At 34.3% G+C, this 14103-nt stretch overlaps 1 protein-coding gene across 2 annotated transcripts in view; it reads right to left on the minus strand.

Moving 5' to 3' along the window:
* Positions 1-880: 880 nt before the first annotated feature.
* The window catches only part of LOC127719957 (uncharacterized), a 29558-nt gene continuing 16335 nt past the window's right edge, over positions 881-14103 (minus strand). For both annotated transcript variants that reach the window (XM_052226333.1, XM_052226332.1), the window contains exon 2: positions 881-2334. In XM_052226333.1, coding sequence (XP_052082293.1) covers positions 1272-2306 — 1035 coding nt within the window. In that variant the 5' untranslated portion in view covers positions 2307-2334 and the 3' untranslated portion in view covers positions 881-1271. The remainder of the gene's footprint in view (positions 2335-14103) is intronic.

The raw sequence follows: 14103 nt of genomic DNA on the forward strand, positions 1-14103 counted from the left end.
ATTGGCACTCATACCACATCTTCTTATATCTATTAAATCCTGTGGCAAAAACGACCAAACAATTCAAAATCGAAGTAAAAGCTTTTTTCTACCAGTTCAAATATTTCATACAAGTTTTATAACATTTAATCAAAGTATTGTCTTGCTTTAATACGGCATGAGAAATGATGGACAGACAGGCTACTATGATAGACGGGAAGTCTACGAAGGGCGTTAAAACAAAGAAACGTTACGGTATAGAAGAATGCCAGGACTACAACACCACGTGCACTGCTCCATGTGACAGGTACGATTGAGCGCTCACAAACATATTTAACACAGCCACTGTTTGTACGTATTGTCTCAGATATACAGAAAATTAAAAAAAAAAAAACCAAAAATGGTACAAATCACGGTATAATTCGAATATCTTCAATAGTTACTAAGAAAAGCAACTTTTTTATTCGATATTCATATGAGTTCCACATGCTCTAGCTGATTGCAATTTTTTAATAAAAAAATCCGTGAAATCGTCCACTAACGTACGTGTTTCTCAACTATAGCTTGATATGAGGAATGGGTTTTGTTCATTGTTGAAGGTCGTACAGTGACCTATAGTTGTAAACTTCTATATAAGCCCTTTATATATACAAATGAAAAGTTTTTTATTATTGTTGTTAGTCTATCTCCCATGACCTTGATAATTTTGTTTATCCTTACAGTCTTTGTATTACCATTAACCAATTATATACAATTATAATTAACTTTCTAGATGTAATAGCGACCGCGTTAGTAAGGTTGAGGTTTGTATTAAGGATAAGTAAGGCACAGTATGACTGGAATCCATTAAGTTATGTTAGAGCATGAGCAGATCATTTGAAAAAAATTACAATTATGGATGCAAAATGATGACTGCTTATTATGCAATGGGTTCGATGAGCTTAGATGTACATGAATGCATATCTGACAATATTCATTTAACAAAAACATGAACAAGATGTATTCCTATCCCTTTATAGTATTGTTTCCAATTTGTTATTAAATATGGATACCGTATTTTACCATAATAACGACGTGCATTAAATGCTATGTATGTTCGCCTTCATATTATTAAGATTGATGTTTGTATTAAGGATAAGTAAGGCACAGTTTGACTGGAATCCATTAAGTTATATTAGAGCATGCGCAGATCCTTTGAAAAAAAATTACAATCATGGATGCAAAATAATAACTGCTTATTATGCAATGGGTTCGATTAGCTAAGATGTACATGAATGCATATCTGACAATATTCATTTAACAAAAACATGAACCAGTTGTGTTCCTATCCCTTTATAGTATTGTTTCCAGTTTGTTGTTAAATATGGATACCGTATTTTACCATAATAACGATGTGCATTAAATGCTATGTATTCGCCTTCATATTTATATTCAACACCTAATGTTAGGGATCCTTTAGGTTTTGTAACGCACCAAGCTCTTGCTATTGCAATAATGTCTCCCCATGGATTGAGGGCGTCACCGTATCTACCCAGACCAGAATGTTCAACTGAGCTAAATGTAACGACTGCATCGAACTCTCCCAAAGTGTTATTAAGATACCGCATTCGGAAATCAAACGGAACGATTGTTTTTACTTTAGGATGCGTAGAAATTATTTTTCCATACTCCAAAGTCAGGATTTCACGTGCCCCTGCTTCTAACACACATGCTTCTGCCCAAGGCCGTTCGGAACCTATAACAAGAACTCGTCCATTTTGAATTCCAGGTGCATGCTTCAACCCGTCCCGCAAAGCATTTATTTCGGCAAGACCGTACGGACTGAATAGTTTTTGCGCTTTTGCTTCTTTGATGTTTTTCTCTATCATTTCCTCCGTCCACACTGGTGTGAATGCTTTTTTGCCTAGATACTGTTCATCAAAATACCATTTCTTTATACCAACTCTGCCATTCATTGTGTAATCATCCATAAGTTCTTTTGGAATTTCATTTGGCGCACGTGCCAATCCATGACCGCTGTCTATGTATTCGTTTCTAAATAGTGCTTCACAATTAATATTTGCCGTAACATGGTCAAAGTAAGGACCTGGTTCACCTTTTCTAGATGTGTTGCAAAGTTCACCACAATCATTTCGAATTAAATCTATTGATTTCAAAAAGGCATGTGTAAGTTTAACACTTGACCTTTGCATAGAATTTTTTACACCATTGGTAGATTCAACTGTTTGTGACATTCTGTTCATTACAAATAAGATAACCAGCAGAATTTGTAATATAAACATTTTTTTCAAGAAACCTTTATCACATATTCTTGATAACACCCTCATGACTGCTATGATTAGCCAATTAATAAACCTGCAATAAAAAATAACAATCTTTAAAATTATGAAGTACATGAAATGTCCATAATATTAACCTAAAACCTAGCTGTATCCTAAAACAATAAGCAACTTGTACTGCTTGGGAATTTTTTTTTAAATAAATGGGGAATGTGTCCATGGGACACAGATAATGCTCCCGCTTGTATATATAGAGAATATTATATGGCATTTTCAATATCACATCTGTATCAACCCTCAACACCAATATAATCCCAAGAGCTCTACTCGAGTGATTATATTGGTTGAGGGTTGATACGGTGTGTGATATTGAAACAAGAGGCTCTCAAGAGCCTGAATCGCTCACCTGTTATTTTTTTTGCTTAAATCTTTCATCAATGATTAATTTTGCTTTTTACCCATATGTTCCATTTTAGCCATAGTGTCTATGTTTCTTGACGTACAAGGAAATGAAATACAAAATTTATACTAGATTCATTTGAGAAGATTTTTAGAGTTAAAAACATAAAACAACTTGTGTAAAATTGTCCTTAAAGGGCAATAACTCCTTAAGGGGTCAATTGACAATTTTGGTCATATAAACGTTTTTGTAGATCTTACTTTGCTGAACATTTTTGCTGTTTACAGTTTATCTTTATCTTTAATAATATTCAAGATAATAACCAAAAACTGCAAAATTTCCTCAAAACTACCAATTTAGTGGCAGCAACCCAACAATGGGTTATTCGATTTGTCTGAAAATTTCAGGGCTGATAGATCTTGACCAATTGAACAATTTTACCTCTGTCAGATTTGATCTCAATGCTTTAGTTTTGGAGATACAAGCCAAAAACTGCATTTGACCACTATGTTCTATTTTTAGCCATGGCGGCCATGTTTGTCGATGGATTAAAACTTTGGATACAATTCATAAACTATATATCCTAAGGAACATTTAGATGAAGTTTGAAGGTATTTGGCCCAGTAGTTTCAGAGGAGAAGATTTTTAAATGTTAGCAAACTTGATGAACAAATTGTGTAAAATTGTCTTTAAAGGGCAATAACTCCTTAAAGGGTCAATTGACACTTTGGTCATATGAAACTTTTTTGTAGATCTTACTTTGCTGAACATTATTGCTGTTTACAGTTTATATCTATCTATAATAATATTCAAAATAATAACAAAAAACTGCAAAATTTCCTTAAAACTACCAATTTAGTGGCAGCAACTAAACAATGAGTTGTTCGATTCGTCTGAAAATTTCAGGGCTGATAGATTTTGACCAAGTGAACAATTTAACATAGTCTCTTAAAGCTTTAGTTTTTGAGATATAAGCAAAAAACTGCATTTGACCCCTATGTTCTATTTTTAGCCATGGCGGCCATGTTTGTCGATGGATCAAAACTTCGGATACAATTTATAAACTAAATACCCTAAGGAACATTTAGTTAAATTTTGACGGTATTTGGCCCAGTAGTTTCAGAGGAGAAGATTTTTGAAATAGTTTACGACGACAGACGACGACGACAGACGACGACAGACGACAGCGGACGCCAAGTGATGACATAAGCTCACATGAGCCCTTCGGGCCCCGGTGAGCTAAAAAGCTATATCATATACACTTTATTATATATCTCAAGTAGATTTTTTTTTCTTGTGACGTGACGTCATACAGATTAGGGGTTTGATAAAGCCTTCATGCTTTGCAACGGTGACTGATGTCGATGACGTGAAGTCATAAAGATTAAGGGTGTGCTAAAGCCTTTGCAACCGTGACTGATATCGATATCGTCACGGATGGTTGATACAGCATGATTGGCATTGATTATATTACACATACAATTTACATGTATTTACTACTAAGTATATAATAAAACTTTATAAAGAGACATAACTCAAGAACGATAAAAATGAAGCTACCCAAGTTCATACTTGATCTGAGTTTTGTGGAAGCAAGCATTATGTATAAGTTTCATCACATTTGGTTGAGGCAAACTTAAGTTAGAGAACAGAAACGAAAAATTTAGCAATTTTTTCATTTGTAAAGGAGCATGATAACTCTAGAACGGTAAAAGTGATGCCACCAAAATTCAAACTTGATCTGTGTTTTGTCGTAATAAGCATTGTGTATAAGATTCATTACATTTGGTTGAGGCAAACTTAGGTTAGAGAACGGAAACGAAAAATTTAGCCATTTTTACCATTTGTAAAGAGGCATAACTCTTGACAGGTGAAAGTGATGCCACTCAAATTCAAACTTGATCAGTGTTTTGTGGTAATAAGCATTGTGTATAAATGTCATAACATTTGGTTGAGGCAAACTTAAGTTAGAGAACGGAAACCAATTTCGGAACATACGGACAAGAGTAAAACTTAATGCCTTCGCCGTAGATAAAAATCGTTTATTAATTATACTTTTACACTGTGAAAAACATGTAGTTGGAGGTCGAGTTCTACAGGACCTTTCTTGCATTATACACAATAATAAGCCTGTAATGTACAGTTGAGCTTAAGATACATGTATAATAATAACTAAATGGGTATTGCTATATACAGACTGAGTAATAAACACATGGTCCTACATCATGAGGACATTATTTACTTATATTTATTTCAGCATTGCACTAGAACATTCTTTTCTCTGATTGTATATGACGTCTTCGTTGGATGTGTACTGATTGCTACTTTAGTCTGGGAAAACATTATTTATTTATTAGCTGTTATTAGCTTTGACCTAGCTTTCGGAAACTGCGAGTACTCTTATATCGATACTTTGTGTTTTTTTTTGTTTATATGTTAGTAGGTTTATTTTTATGAAACGTTTCAATCTGATGAGATAAGCAATTTCCAACTGATTTTGTTCTTACGTTGTGCAGTTACCCTTCGTCCCGGGTTAAGGCAGGGTTGAGCGCTCATGTAGACCTTAACAGGTTTAACCCCGTCACATATGTGCCAGTTCTACGTTAGAATCCTTTAATTCAGCGGTTGTTGTTATTTGCTGTCTGTCATATTTGTTTTCCGTTTATTTTTTTTTTTTTTGTCATCATGAAATGAACAGAGTTGTTCAACCACAATACACTTTGGTCAAGCGACATAATTGTTAACAATCACTGGTACTTTTGATTGGATCAAGCGACATAACTCTTAAAAATCACTGGTACTTTTGTTGGGTCAAGCGAAATGACTCTTAAAAATCACTGGTACTTTTGATTGGGTCAAGCGACATAACTCTTAACAATCATTGGTACTTTTGATTGGGTCAAACGATATAACTCTTTACAATCACTGGTACTTTTGATTGGATCAGGCGACATAACTCTTAACAATCACTGGCATTTTTGATTGGGTAAAGCGACATAACTCTTTACAACCATTGATAGTTGTAATCAACAATTCAAAAAAATATAATCTAAACTTTTAAGTAATACAGAATATTTTTATTTCGCTTCACAGGAATGGTTACAAAGCATTGATGAAATCGTTGTAACAAAAGCATTACTAGAAAGTTCTACCCCCGGGGGGGGGGGGGGGGGGGGGGTTACTTCCTATATTTTTAGTGGTACGAGTGTGCTGCAAAACAGGGTCGCTTTTTCATGCCCTGCTGGTTAGAATGTAAATGCTCTTTTGTTCCGACGTTGGAAAGTTCCGGGCGGAAAGAACTAACTAGCCGAAAAGTTTCGGAGGAACTTATTAACTTTTTACTTTGTTCTTCCTCTGGTTTAAAAGTTCCACCGGAACAAAGTGACTAGTTGAAAAGTTCCAACGGAACATATCAACTAGTTAGAAAGTTCCTTTTTGCCAAATTAGTCAAAACCGGAACTAACAAACTAGCCCAAAAGTTCCAACGGAACTTATCAACCAGACAGAAAGTTCCATTTGGAGAATTGATGCAAAGTAAAAGCGCAACATATTATATTTGAACCTTTCAAAGGGAAACCAAGATACTGATTACAAAAGTCAAATGGAACTTATCAACTAGCCACAAAGTTCCTCTTTGGCAAATAAGTCAAAACCGGAACTAACAAACTAGCCCAAAAGTTCCAATGGAACTTATCAACCAGTCACAAAGTTCCATTTGGAGAATTGATGCAAAGAACCACATGAGGAGGGGGGTATTCTTCCCTCTCTTGAGGGTACTATGAATACTAAATTTGCATGATAATGCAACTTAATCCGTTTTATGTGAGCTATGAAATACAACTTAAATTTTGCATATTTGTCCCCAAAGAAATCCCTTTCAGTGCGTTGGGTATACTTGTAAATTAATGATTTGCTCTTATATATACTGATACTCATTCTTCTCCCTCTTTCTACAAAAAGGACGAAATATGGTATATTCGGAACGATGTAACTAGTTATTCTGTTCCGCCTGAACTATTCAACTAGCTACATTGCTCCGGGACTTTTCAACTAGCTACTTTTTTCCGGAACTTTTCGACTGGAACGAAATAACTAGTTGAAAAATTCCGCCGGAACAAAGTAACTGACGGAACATAGTGGCTGTTACAAGAATAGGGTCCCTTTTTCAAGACCTGCTGGTTAGAACAGGGTCGCTTTTTCATGCCCTGCTGTTGAGAACAGGGTCTTTTTTAAACTAAGTATTTGTCTAGAACAGGATCGCTTATTTAACTGTTTAAGATACAGTCTAGAACCCGGGTTTAGAACAGTATCAATTTTATACGGTCTAGAACAGCTAGGATCATTCCCGGTGCATATTTTAACAACTGTCATCTTTAACAGTTTAACAATATGCCAAACTATCGTATTTCTATTTTGTTTAAACTTGTACCATGGACATTCTATATTAACGTTAGTATAGGCTGTCCCTGCTTGAACTGGTCGGGACCAGCTGCCATGCCAATCGGAACTACTCGGCCTTTCTGATTGCACGAAAAATAAGTTATTGTTTTTTATTATGCTTTTCCTGTTCTTAATGACGGTTTGCATTTAAACTGTATATTAATAATGTAAACTTGATGGTTGAATATGGAATTAAACATGTATAACAGAAATGAGTTTTATTTTTTGAAATCGAGTTAAAAACAACAGTTTGGATACGGAAAATTGACACAAGTATGTTTTTTGCTTACATTAATGAATTGTTTGGTGACAAGGTATATATTTCTGAACTTGTCTAGAACACATAGGTCTCTGTCTAGAACAATTATACATTTTCTGAGCGTGTCTAGAACAGGGTATGTTTTTCAATATTTCTGTTTAGAACAGAGTATGTTTTTCAATGTTTTCTGGTTAGAACAGGGTATGATTTAGCAAGTGCTGTCGGCACAGTTATACCCGAAAGGATAGTCAGTAACCCCCCCCTCCCGGGGTTCTACCCTCTTATAAGTACAGGGTCGGGGGTTCTTCGTTTCTGTATTCTTTAATTTGTTTAGCCATTTTTCTCCATTCCTTATTTATTTTGTACTGTCCATTATATTCTATTCCTTATATTCTAGCAGCCCATAATTCACTATATATATATATATAATTGTTTATTTTATAGCTGACCCTTATTCCATATTCTTTATATTCTAGCAGCCCATTATTCCCTATTCTTTATTCTTTTTTTGCCTATTTTATGGTCTTGGTCCAATATTTTCTATTCCGTAAACCCCATCCAGACCCTAAGGAATACCTTTTTGTTTTCTTTTATATCGTTTTTGCACTGTTATTATTGCTTTGAATAATTGCTATTAATGATTTTTATGTATTTTCTTAAATGTACCTTTGATTATAAAAAAAAGTATGATCTGGATGGGGGTCCTTCAATTCTTTATTCTATTTGCCATTATTTTCTGTATTCTTTTTTGTCCCGCCAATTATTCTCTATTCTTTATTTTTATTTTTATTTTTGCCTATTTTTCTCTATTCTTTATTTTGTTAGCCATTCCTTCTGCACTTTTGACCAATATGCTCCATTCTGTAACACCATCATGTATCTACATGTACCTAGTTCAGAATATGTTAGTAGAAACACAGGATTTTTTTTTTTTGCATTCATTGTATTATTATATTTACTGAGAAAATTCTGGTGGTTGTACCCAAAAGAAAGAATGCAGTTCCTACCAAAAGCACAGCAGTTCCAGTAAAAAAGTAATCATATTCATTAAAGAATGCTTGCAGTTTCTGAAAGCATGTTAATAACTTGCTGTCATGAAATCATTGTCCGTCACTTTGATATTTGTGGCTGTACTTAATAGAGTAGATTTCACACTTCAACCATTGTCCATGTTGTAAAAGTGAAATACCCATTATGATCTGTTCAATGCAGAAAAAAACTGAAAATATTTATGCTTGTATGTATATATTGTTTCAAACTAACATTAATATCCCAAGAAAAATAAGATGCAATTTTTTAACACCAATTTGGGTGAATTTTGTAATCTAATAGTAAATACTAGTATTATCTTATTCTATGTTTTGTATGAATGATGCAATCAAATGTGAATTCAATTGTAGTTTATATTTGTAAACAAAAGGAGATGTAGAGGTAATATAAGCATTTGACAATGAGACAGTTACTCAAAGCAGTAATCAACCAAAAGCTATCTTAATAATAGACAGGTGTCTCAATACAATATGTCAAGTTTTAAATCTACTGTGTCTACAAAAAGTCAAGAATAAATTAAATTCAATCTTATAGAGATCTGCCATCAGACAACCACTGAAGTCAGGTTCATGTTTAATTTCTTACTGTTTTATTGTTATACCTCTCGAGTTACATTTTTGTATCTCAAAATGGTAAATTCAGCTTGATACTTCATAGATTTAGATTTTCATTCTGTGTTAAAAGTGATAAAAATTATAAACACTAATTAAATTTTTAATTTTCAGAATTCACTCCTCATGATCATGAGATGTCAGTGGAATGGAAGTTATATGCTTCAACTTTACCTGTCATGATTAAACACAGAAGGAACCAGTAGCTGATATGTTACAGTATTAATAATTTAATTTACATTTGTTTGTTTAATATTAAATTCCGATAGAATCAGATGTGAGGGCTGAAACTTATACAATAAGAGTTTTTTAATTCATTATAATAGAGCTTTAAGGATCTGTTCAGATGCAGTCTAAGCTCTTTTCACTGTAAAGAGCTGCGTTCCATAACTCCTCAACGTCATATCAGAAATTTATAAAAAAAAAACTAAAGGGAGGTTATTTTAAGGTGGTACCAAACACCTAGACTAAAATTAATTTGGCTCGTTTAATTTTCATAAAATTTTGACAAAATATCTACTTTGACCCTTTGACAAAAATATTAAATTTCGAAAACCTTGAACCACACACTTTATCTGAAAAATGTCATTGGATATATAGCAGTTTGACAAACACGTTAATATTTTGATAATTGAGAAGCTTAATATTTCCTTGACAATAGAACGTGATTAAAACGTTCAGCTGATTTTTACAGAGTTATCTCCCTGTAGTGTTATGTACCACCTTAATAGATATAAACCAGTCACCAAAGTTTCATGAAAACTGCTCAAAGCACTTTTGAGTTATTGTCCGAAAACTGGAAAATCCCCCTGTTTTAATGAATGAATAACACCCCATAACTCTGAAATGTAAAATCGAAAATTTATAAAAATCGAAAAGGAGCTCACTTCAATAGAAATAAATAATTCACCAAAGTTTCATGCAAATTGGTTCAAGCGTTTTTTAGTTATTGTCCGACATGTTGACGACGGACGGACAACGGTATACCGTAATACGTTCCGTAAACCGGCGTATAAAAACTTTAAGTCATACACATTTCAGTATAACTTACGATCAATTTTGATAGTAAGATTTTTGTGGAAAGAGTTGTTGGACAGTAATAAACATTGGTCAATGTTCAATTTTTGTAATTTGTTCTGATTCTTTGATACTGTTAGCAATAGACTAGCTATATTTGTTGTATGGTTATGCAATTATGATAAGTAAAGCAGGTGATACATTTCAGCGTGTGCACTCATGTTTTTTAGTCAGAAAGGTTGTGGTCAGAAGAATAATATTAAATGGGTATTATATACTGGTTAAGGTCTAATAGAAAAACAAAGGATATGGGGTATCCATCCGTGACACATTTTAAATCAGTACATGCACAGCAAAAACGCACAATACAAAGGAACAGCGCTTTTATTACTGTTCTTTATTTCAAAGTCACAGTGAGGCCTTCATTAACACGGAGCAAAAATAAACATCTCACCTCACTGTAAGTTTAAGACCGACCTTATAGAATTATCATCTGTCCAGTTTGAGCAGAATTCTTTGCAAGATGTAACACCACCAAATCGGGCGTGGTCAAAAAGAACATACTGGAAAGTAGTACATATTTAAAACAAAATATTTCCTACGCATAGGTGTAAATATCAAACTATGTAGAATATATTTTGGTAATTTAGGTATCAAATGAAAGGTGAAGGACTGGTGATCATTGTAGAACATCTTTTTCACTAATAATTTTGAATAATACAAAAATGTGAGAATGAATTCTAAAATTGAGGGCATATATTGCCTGTTTCTCAGATATGACGTACCTGGTTTGGTGTATCTAAAGTTCAGGTAACCAGTATGGTCTGGTGTTTAAATAACGGTATATTGATCCCACCACTCATAAATGTTTGAAAGTGAAAAATGTAACGTGGATAGGAATTGGGGCCAAGAATAGGTGGTGTGCGTCTTATGAAAATTTTAGAACACAAACTGGCCTAAAATTGAGAGAATGATGGCACACATAAGAGAAGCTATCTCAAGAATAAATACACCATAACGTTAAAAAATACAGAAAAGCATAAACCTCAAGCACGGGGAAACTTCTACAGCCTCCATACAGCACGAGAGAAAAACTCCGTAAATATAATAGAAAAACAACGGATATGGGGAAAAACACACAAAAAGCTAAGGAACTGCACATTTATTGCTGTTTATATCTCAAAGTCACAGTTTCAGGGCTTCTGTCTATATATCTGTCAGTCAGCCTTATTGAGTGTGTCATACTGGTATCCTCTTTCTGGAACTATTAATTATGGAAAATTGCATTGTTAGCGCTCTCATGTGTACAACTCATGTCAGATTTTATGAAACTTATATCATAGGTTTAAATCAGCAATTTCTTGGACAACTTCTAAAATCAGTGCGGATCAGTTATTTTTAAGAGAGTTATGCCCTTGGAAATATTAGCTATATGGTAAATTGCATTGTAAGCCCTCTAACATGTACAATTATTGCTTGATTTTCGAATTTATACCAAAGGTTTATATAAGCAATGTCTCAGATTTCTTCGAAAATCATTTAGTTGTGGATCAAATATTTTTAAAAGAGTTATCCCGTCAAGTGGAAATATTAATTATATCGGAAATTGTATTGCATTTTCTATCAAGCCTTCATTTCTCTAAGGTGTTTATAAAAAATTTAAAGAACAAAAAGATTTTTTTTTTAGTGTTATTGCCCTTCGATAGATTAAATTTGTGCCAACACGGGAGACATTGGAAGTCTGTTCTTTTATTTTATTATGATTTTGGCTCCAAAATATTGGATAGGATATTTTTGTTACTAGAAACGGATCAGTGAGTGGGCAATATATGCCTGCCAAAAACTGGCAAGCAATGGTTAACATTGGCTACAGCTATAAATCAAAGCACTGTAAGCGCTGTAGGCAGTTAACCAAAAACCAAGGCAAACGTAATTATGAAAACTGTGGCAGTGTTGCTTCAATTTTTTTTCAAGATTTGAAAGAACAAACATTAAGCATTCGTATATTGTACATTTATGTTTATTTAATGAATTTATTATTAAGGCAAATTAACTAATATTTTATCAAGGTTTTCAAAAGCAACGCATATATCAATGTATATTTTTATTGGTGAGTCTGCAGTGGTACAAGTTCGCAATGATTGCAGTTGTTCTAGTTGGTAGTTAACGTTGGTACCAGTTGACTTTCAGTGGTACAAGTTGACGTAGTACGAGTTTATAATAGAATGAATAGACGTGCTTCCCTGGAAGGAACACTCTATTTGGGTTCTACAGTACAAAAGTTATGAGACACAAATCAGACAAATGTTTTCTTCTACAGGGATCAAAGGTGAGGTCTGACTGACCTGCCCATAGTGAATGTAAATGACCCCCACCTTCATCCCAAGTCCATGATGTCACTCCATACCAAGTTTGGAATAAAATGACAGGTGATTATAAAACAGTTGGTCAAACATTCTTGGGCTAAAATTTACACTGCTTGAAAGATTTATATGTTTTCTTTAAAATGAGCCATAAATGAAAATTTTTATAGGCCCAGAAATAATTCAAAAATAATTAAAGTAAATTCAATTAACCTAGACTCATTTTTTGCATCAATAAAATTTTATAATAAACAAGAAATAATTGTAATAGGATGCTGTCACGACGTTTCCCATAATTCGTCATTCCCATGGTCGCCTGACATTGGGCAAAGCCCAGTACACATTGGTTTGGTCTAGTAAAGTGATGTGCATATATGTGACGCCTAGGAGATTGACCCTGTATGTCATTAAAATCTTTTTGAAATGACGAACGTGAATAAATATGGTTTAGGAGTGGGTATCTCGACCGTTTACAAGTTCTCAAACAGGAGGGGGTAGGGTGACCCCAGGGACTCCCCTATATTTCATTTGATTTGTTATATTGTCCCATACATGAATATATATGGTTTAGGGGTGGGAATCTCGACCGTTTACAAGTTCTCAAACAGGAGGGGGTGGGGTGACCCCATGGACTCCCTCTATATTTCATTTGATTTGTTTTATTGTCCTATATATGAATATATATGGTTTAGGGGTCGGGATCTAGACCGTTTCCAAGTTCTCAAACAGGAGGGGGTGGGGTGACCCCAGGGACTCCCCCTATATTTCATTTGATTTGTTACATTGTCCAATACATGAATATATATGGTTTAGGGGTGGGGATATCGATCGTTTACAAGTTCTTAAACAGAAGGGGGTGGGGTGACACCGGGGACTCCCCCAAATTATTTTCATTTGATTTGTTTTATTGTCCCATACAAGTATATATTTGGTTTAGGGGTGGGGATCACGACCATTCACAAGATAAAAGCACATTTTCTAATTGAAGGGGGTGGGATGACCCCAAGGGACTCACCCTATATTTTATTTGATTTGTTTTATTGTCCTGTTCTCATTACTGAAGACCGCGTGTGTCTATCATTTTCTGTTTTCCAGTAATAGTCATTTGAAAATCAAAAAAAAATAAAATCCCATAGGGTTCTATAGTAAACCCCTCCCTTCTTTAGACCCCTCAAAATACCCCTAAATAGTCCCCAATGCACAAACGAAAGATTGATGGCTCCGCTAGACATGTTAGTCTTACATTTTATGAAATCCTAAGTAAATCTGACAAGCGGTCCGAGTTGTCTTCTTAGACGGTCCGAGTGGACTCGGTCCGACTTGTCTCTGGGACGAGTTGTTCCGCATTTCTTAAAACATCGACCTGATTGGTCGACGTTGATTACGTCGATTTCCGGTACTTTTTCATTCATAAAATAACAACAAGTGTATGTTAAAATTACCGCCAACTTAGACTACTATATATAACTTTATTTCCTCTGTCATAGAGATTTGGTGTACATGAACAATATCCCTGCGCATTTTGCCATTTGGGAAATATAAACGACTTGTAATTACAGATTTTCGGCGATGAAATATTTCAAACAATTGTTCTTTGACATCTTAGCCAAAAGCACTGGGGATAATAGACTACGTACGGATTTCTATTGAGCACTATTTCCTATGTGCAACTTCAAATATTATGGGTCGTTCGACGATCATTTAA

The sequence above is a fragment of the Mytilus californianus genome, unplaced genomic scaffold (genome assembly GCF_021869535.1).
Source record: "Mytilus californianus isolate M0D057914Y unplaced genomic scaffold, xbMytCali1.0.p SCAF_11, whole genome shotgun sequence".
Classification (NCBI taxonomy): Eukaryota; Metazoa; Mollusca; class Bivalvia; order Mytilida; family Mytilidae; genus Mytilus; species Mytilus californianus.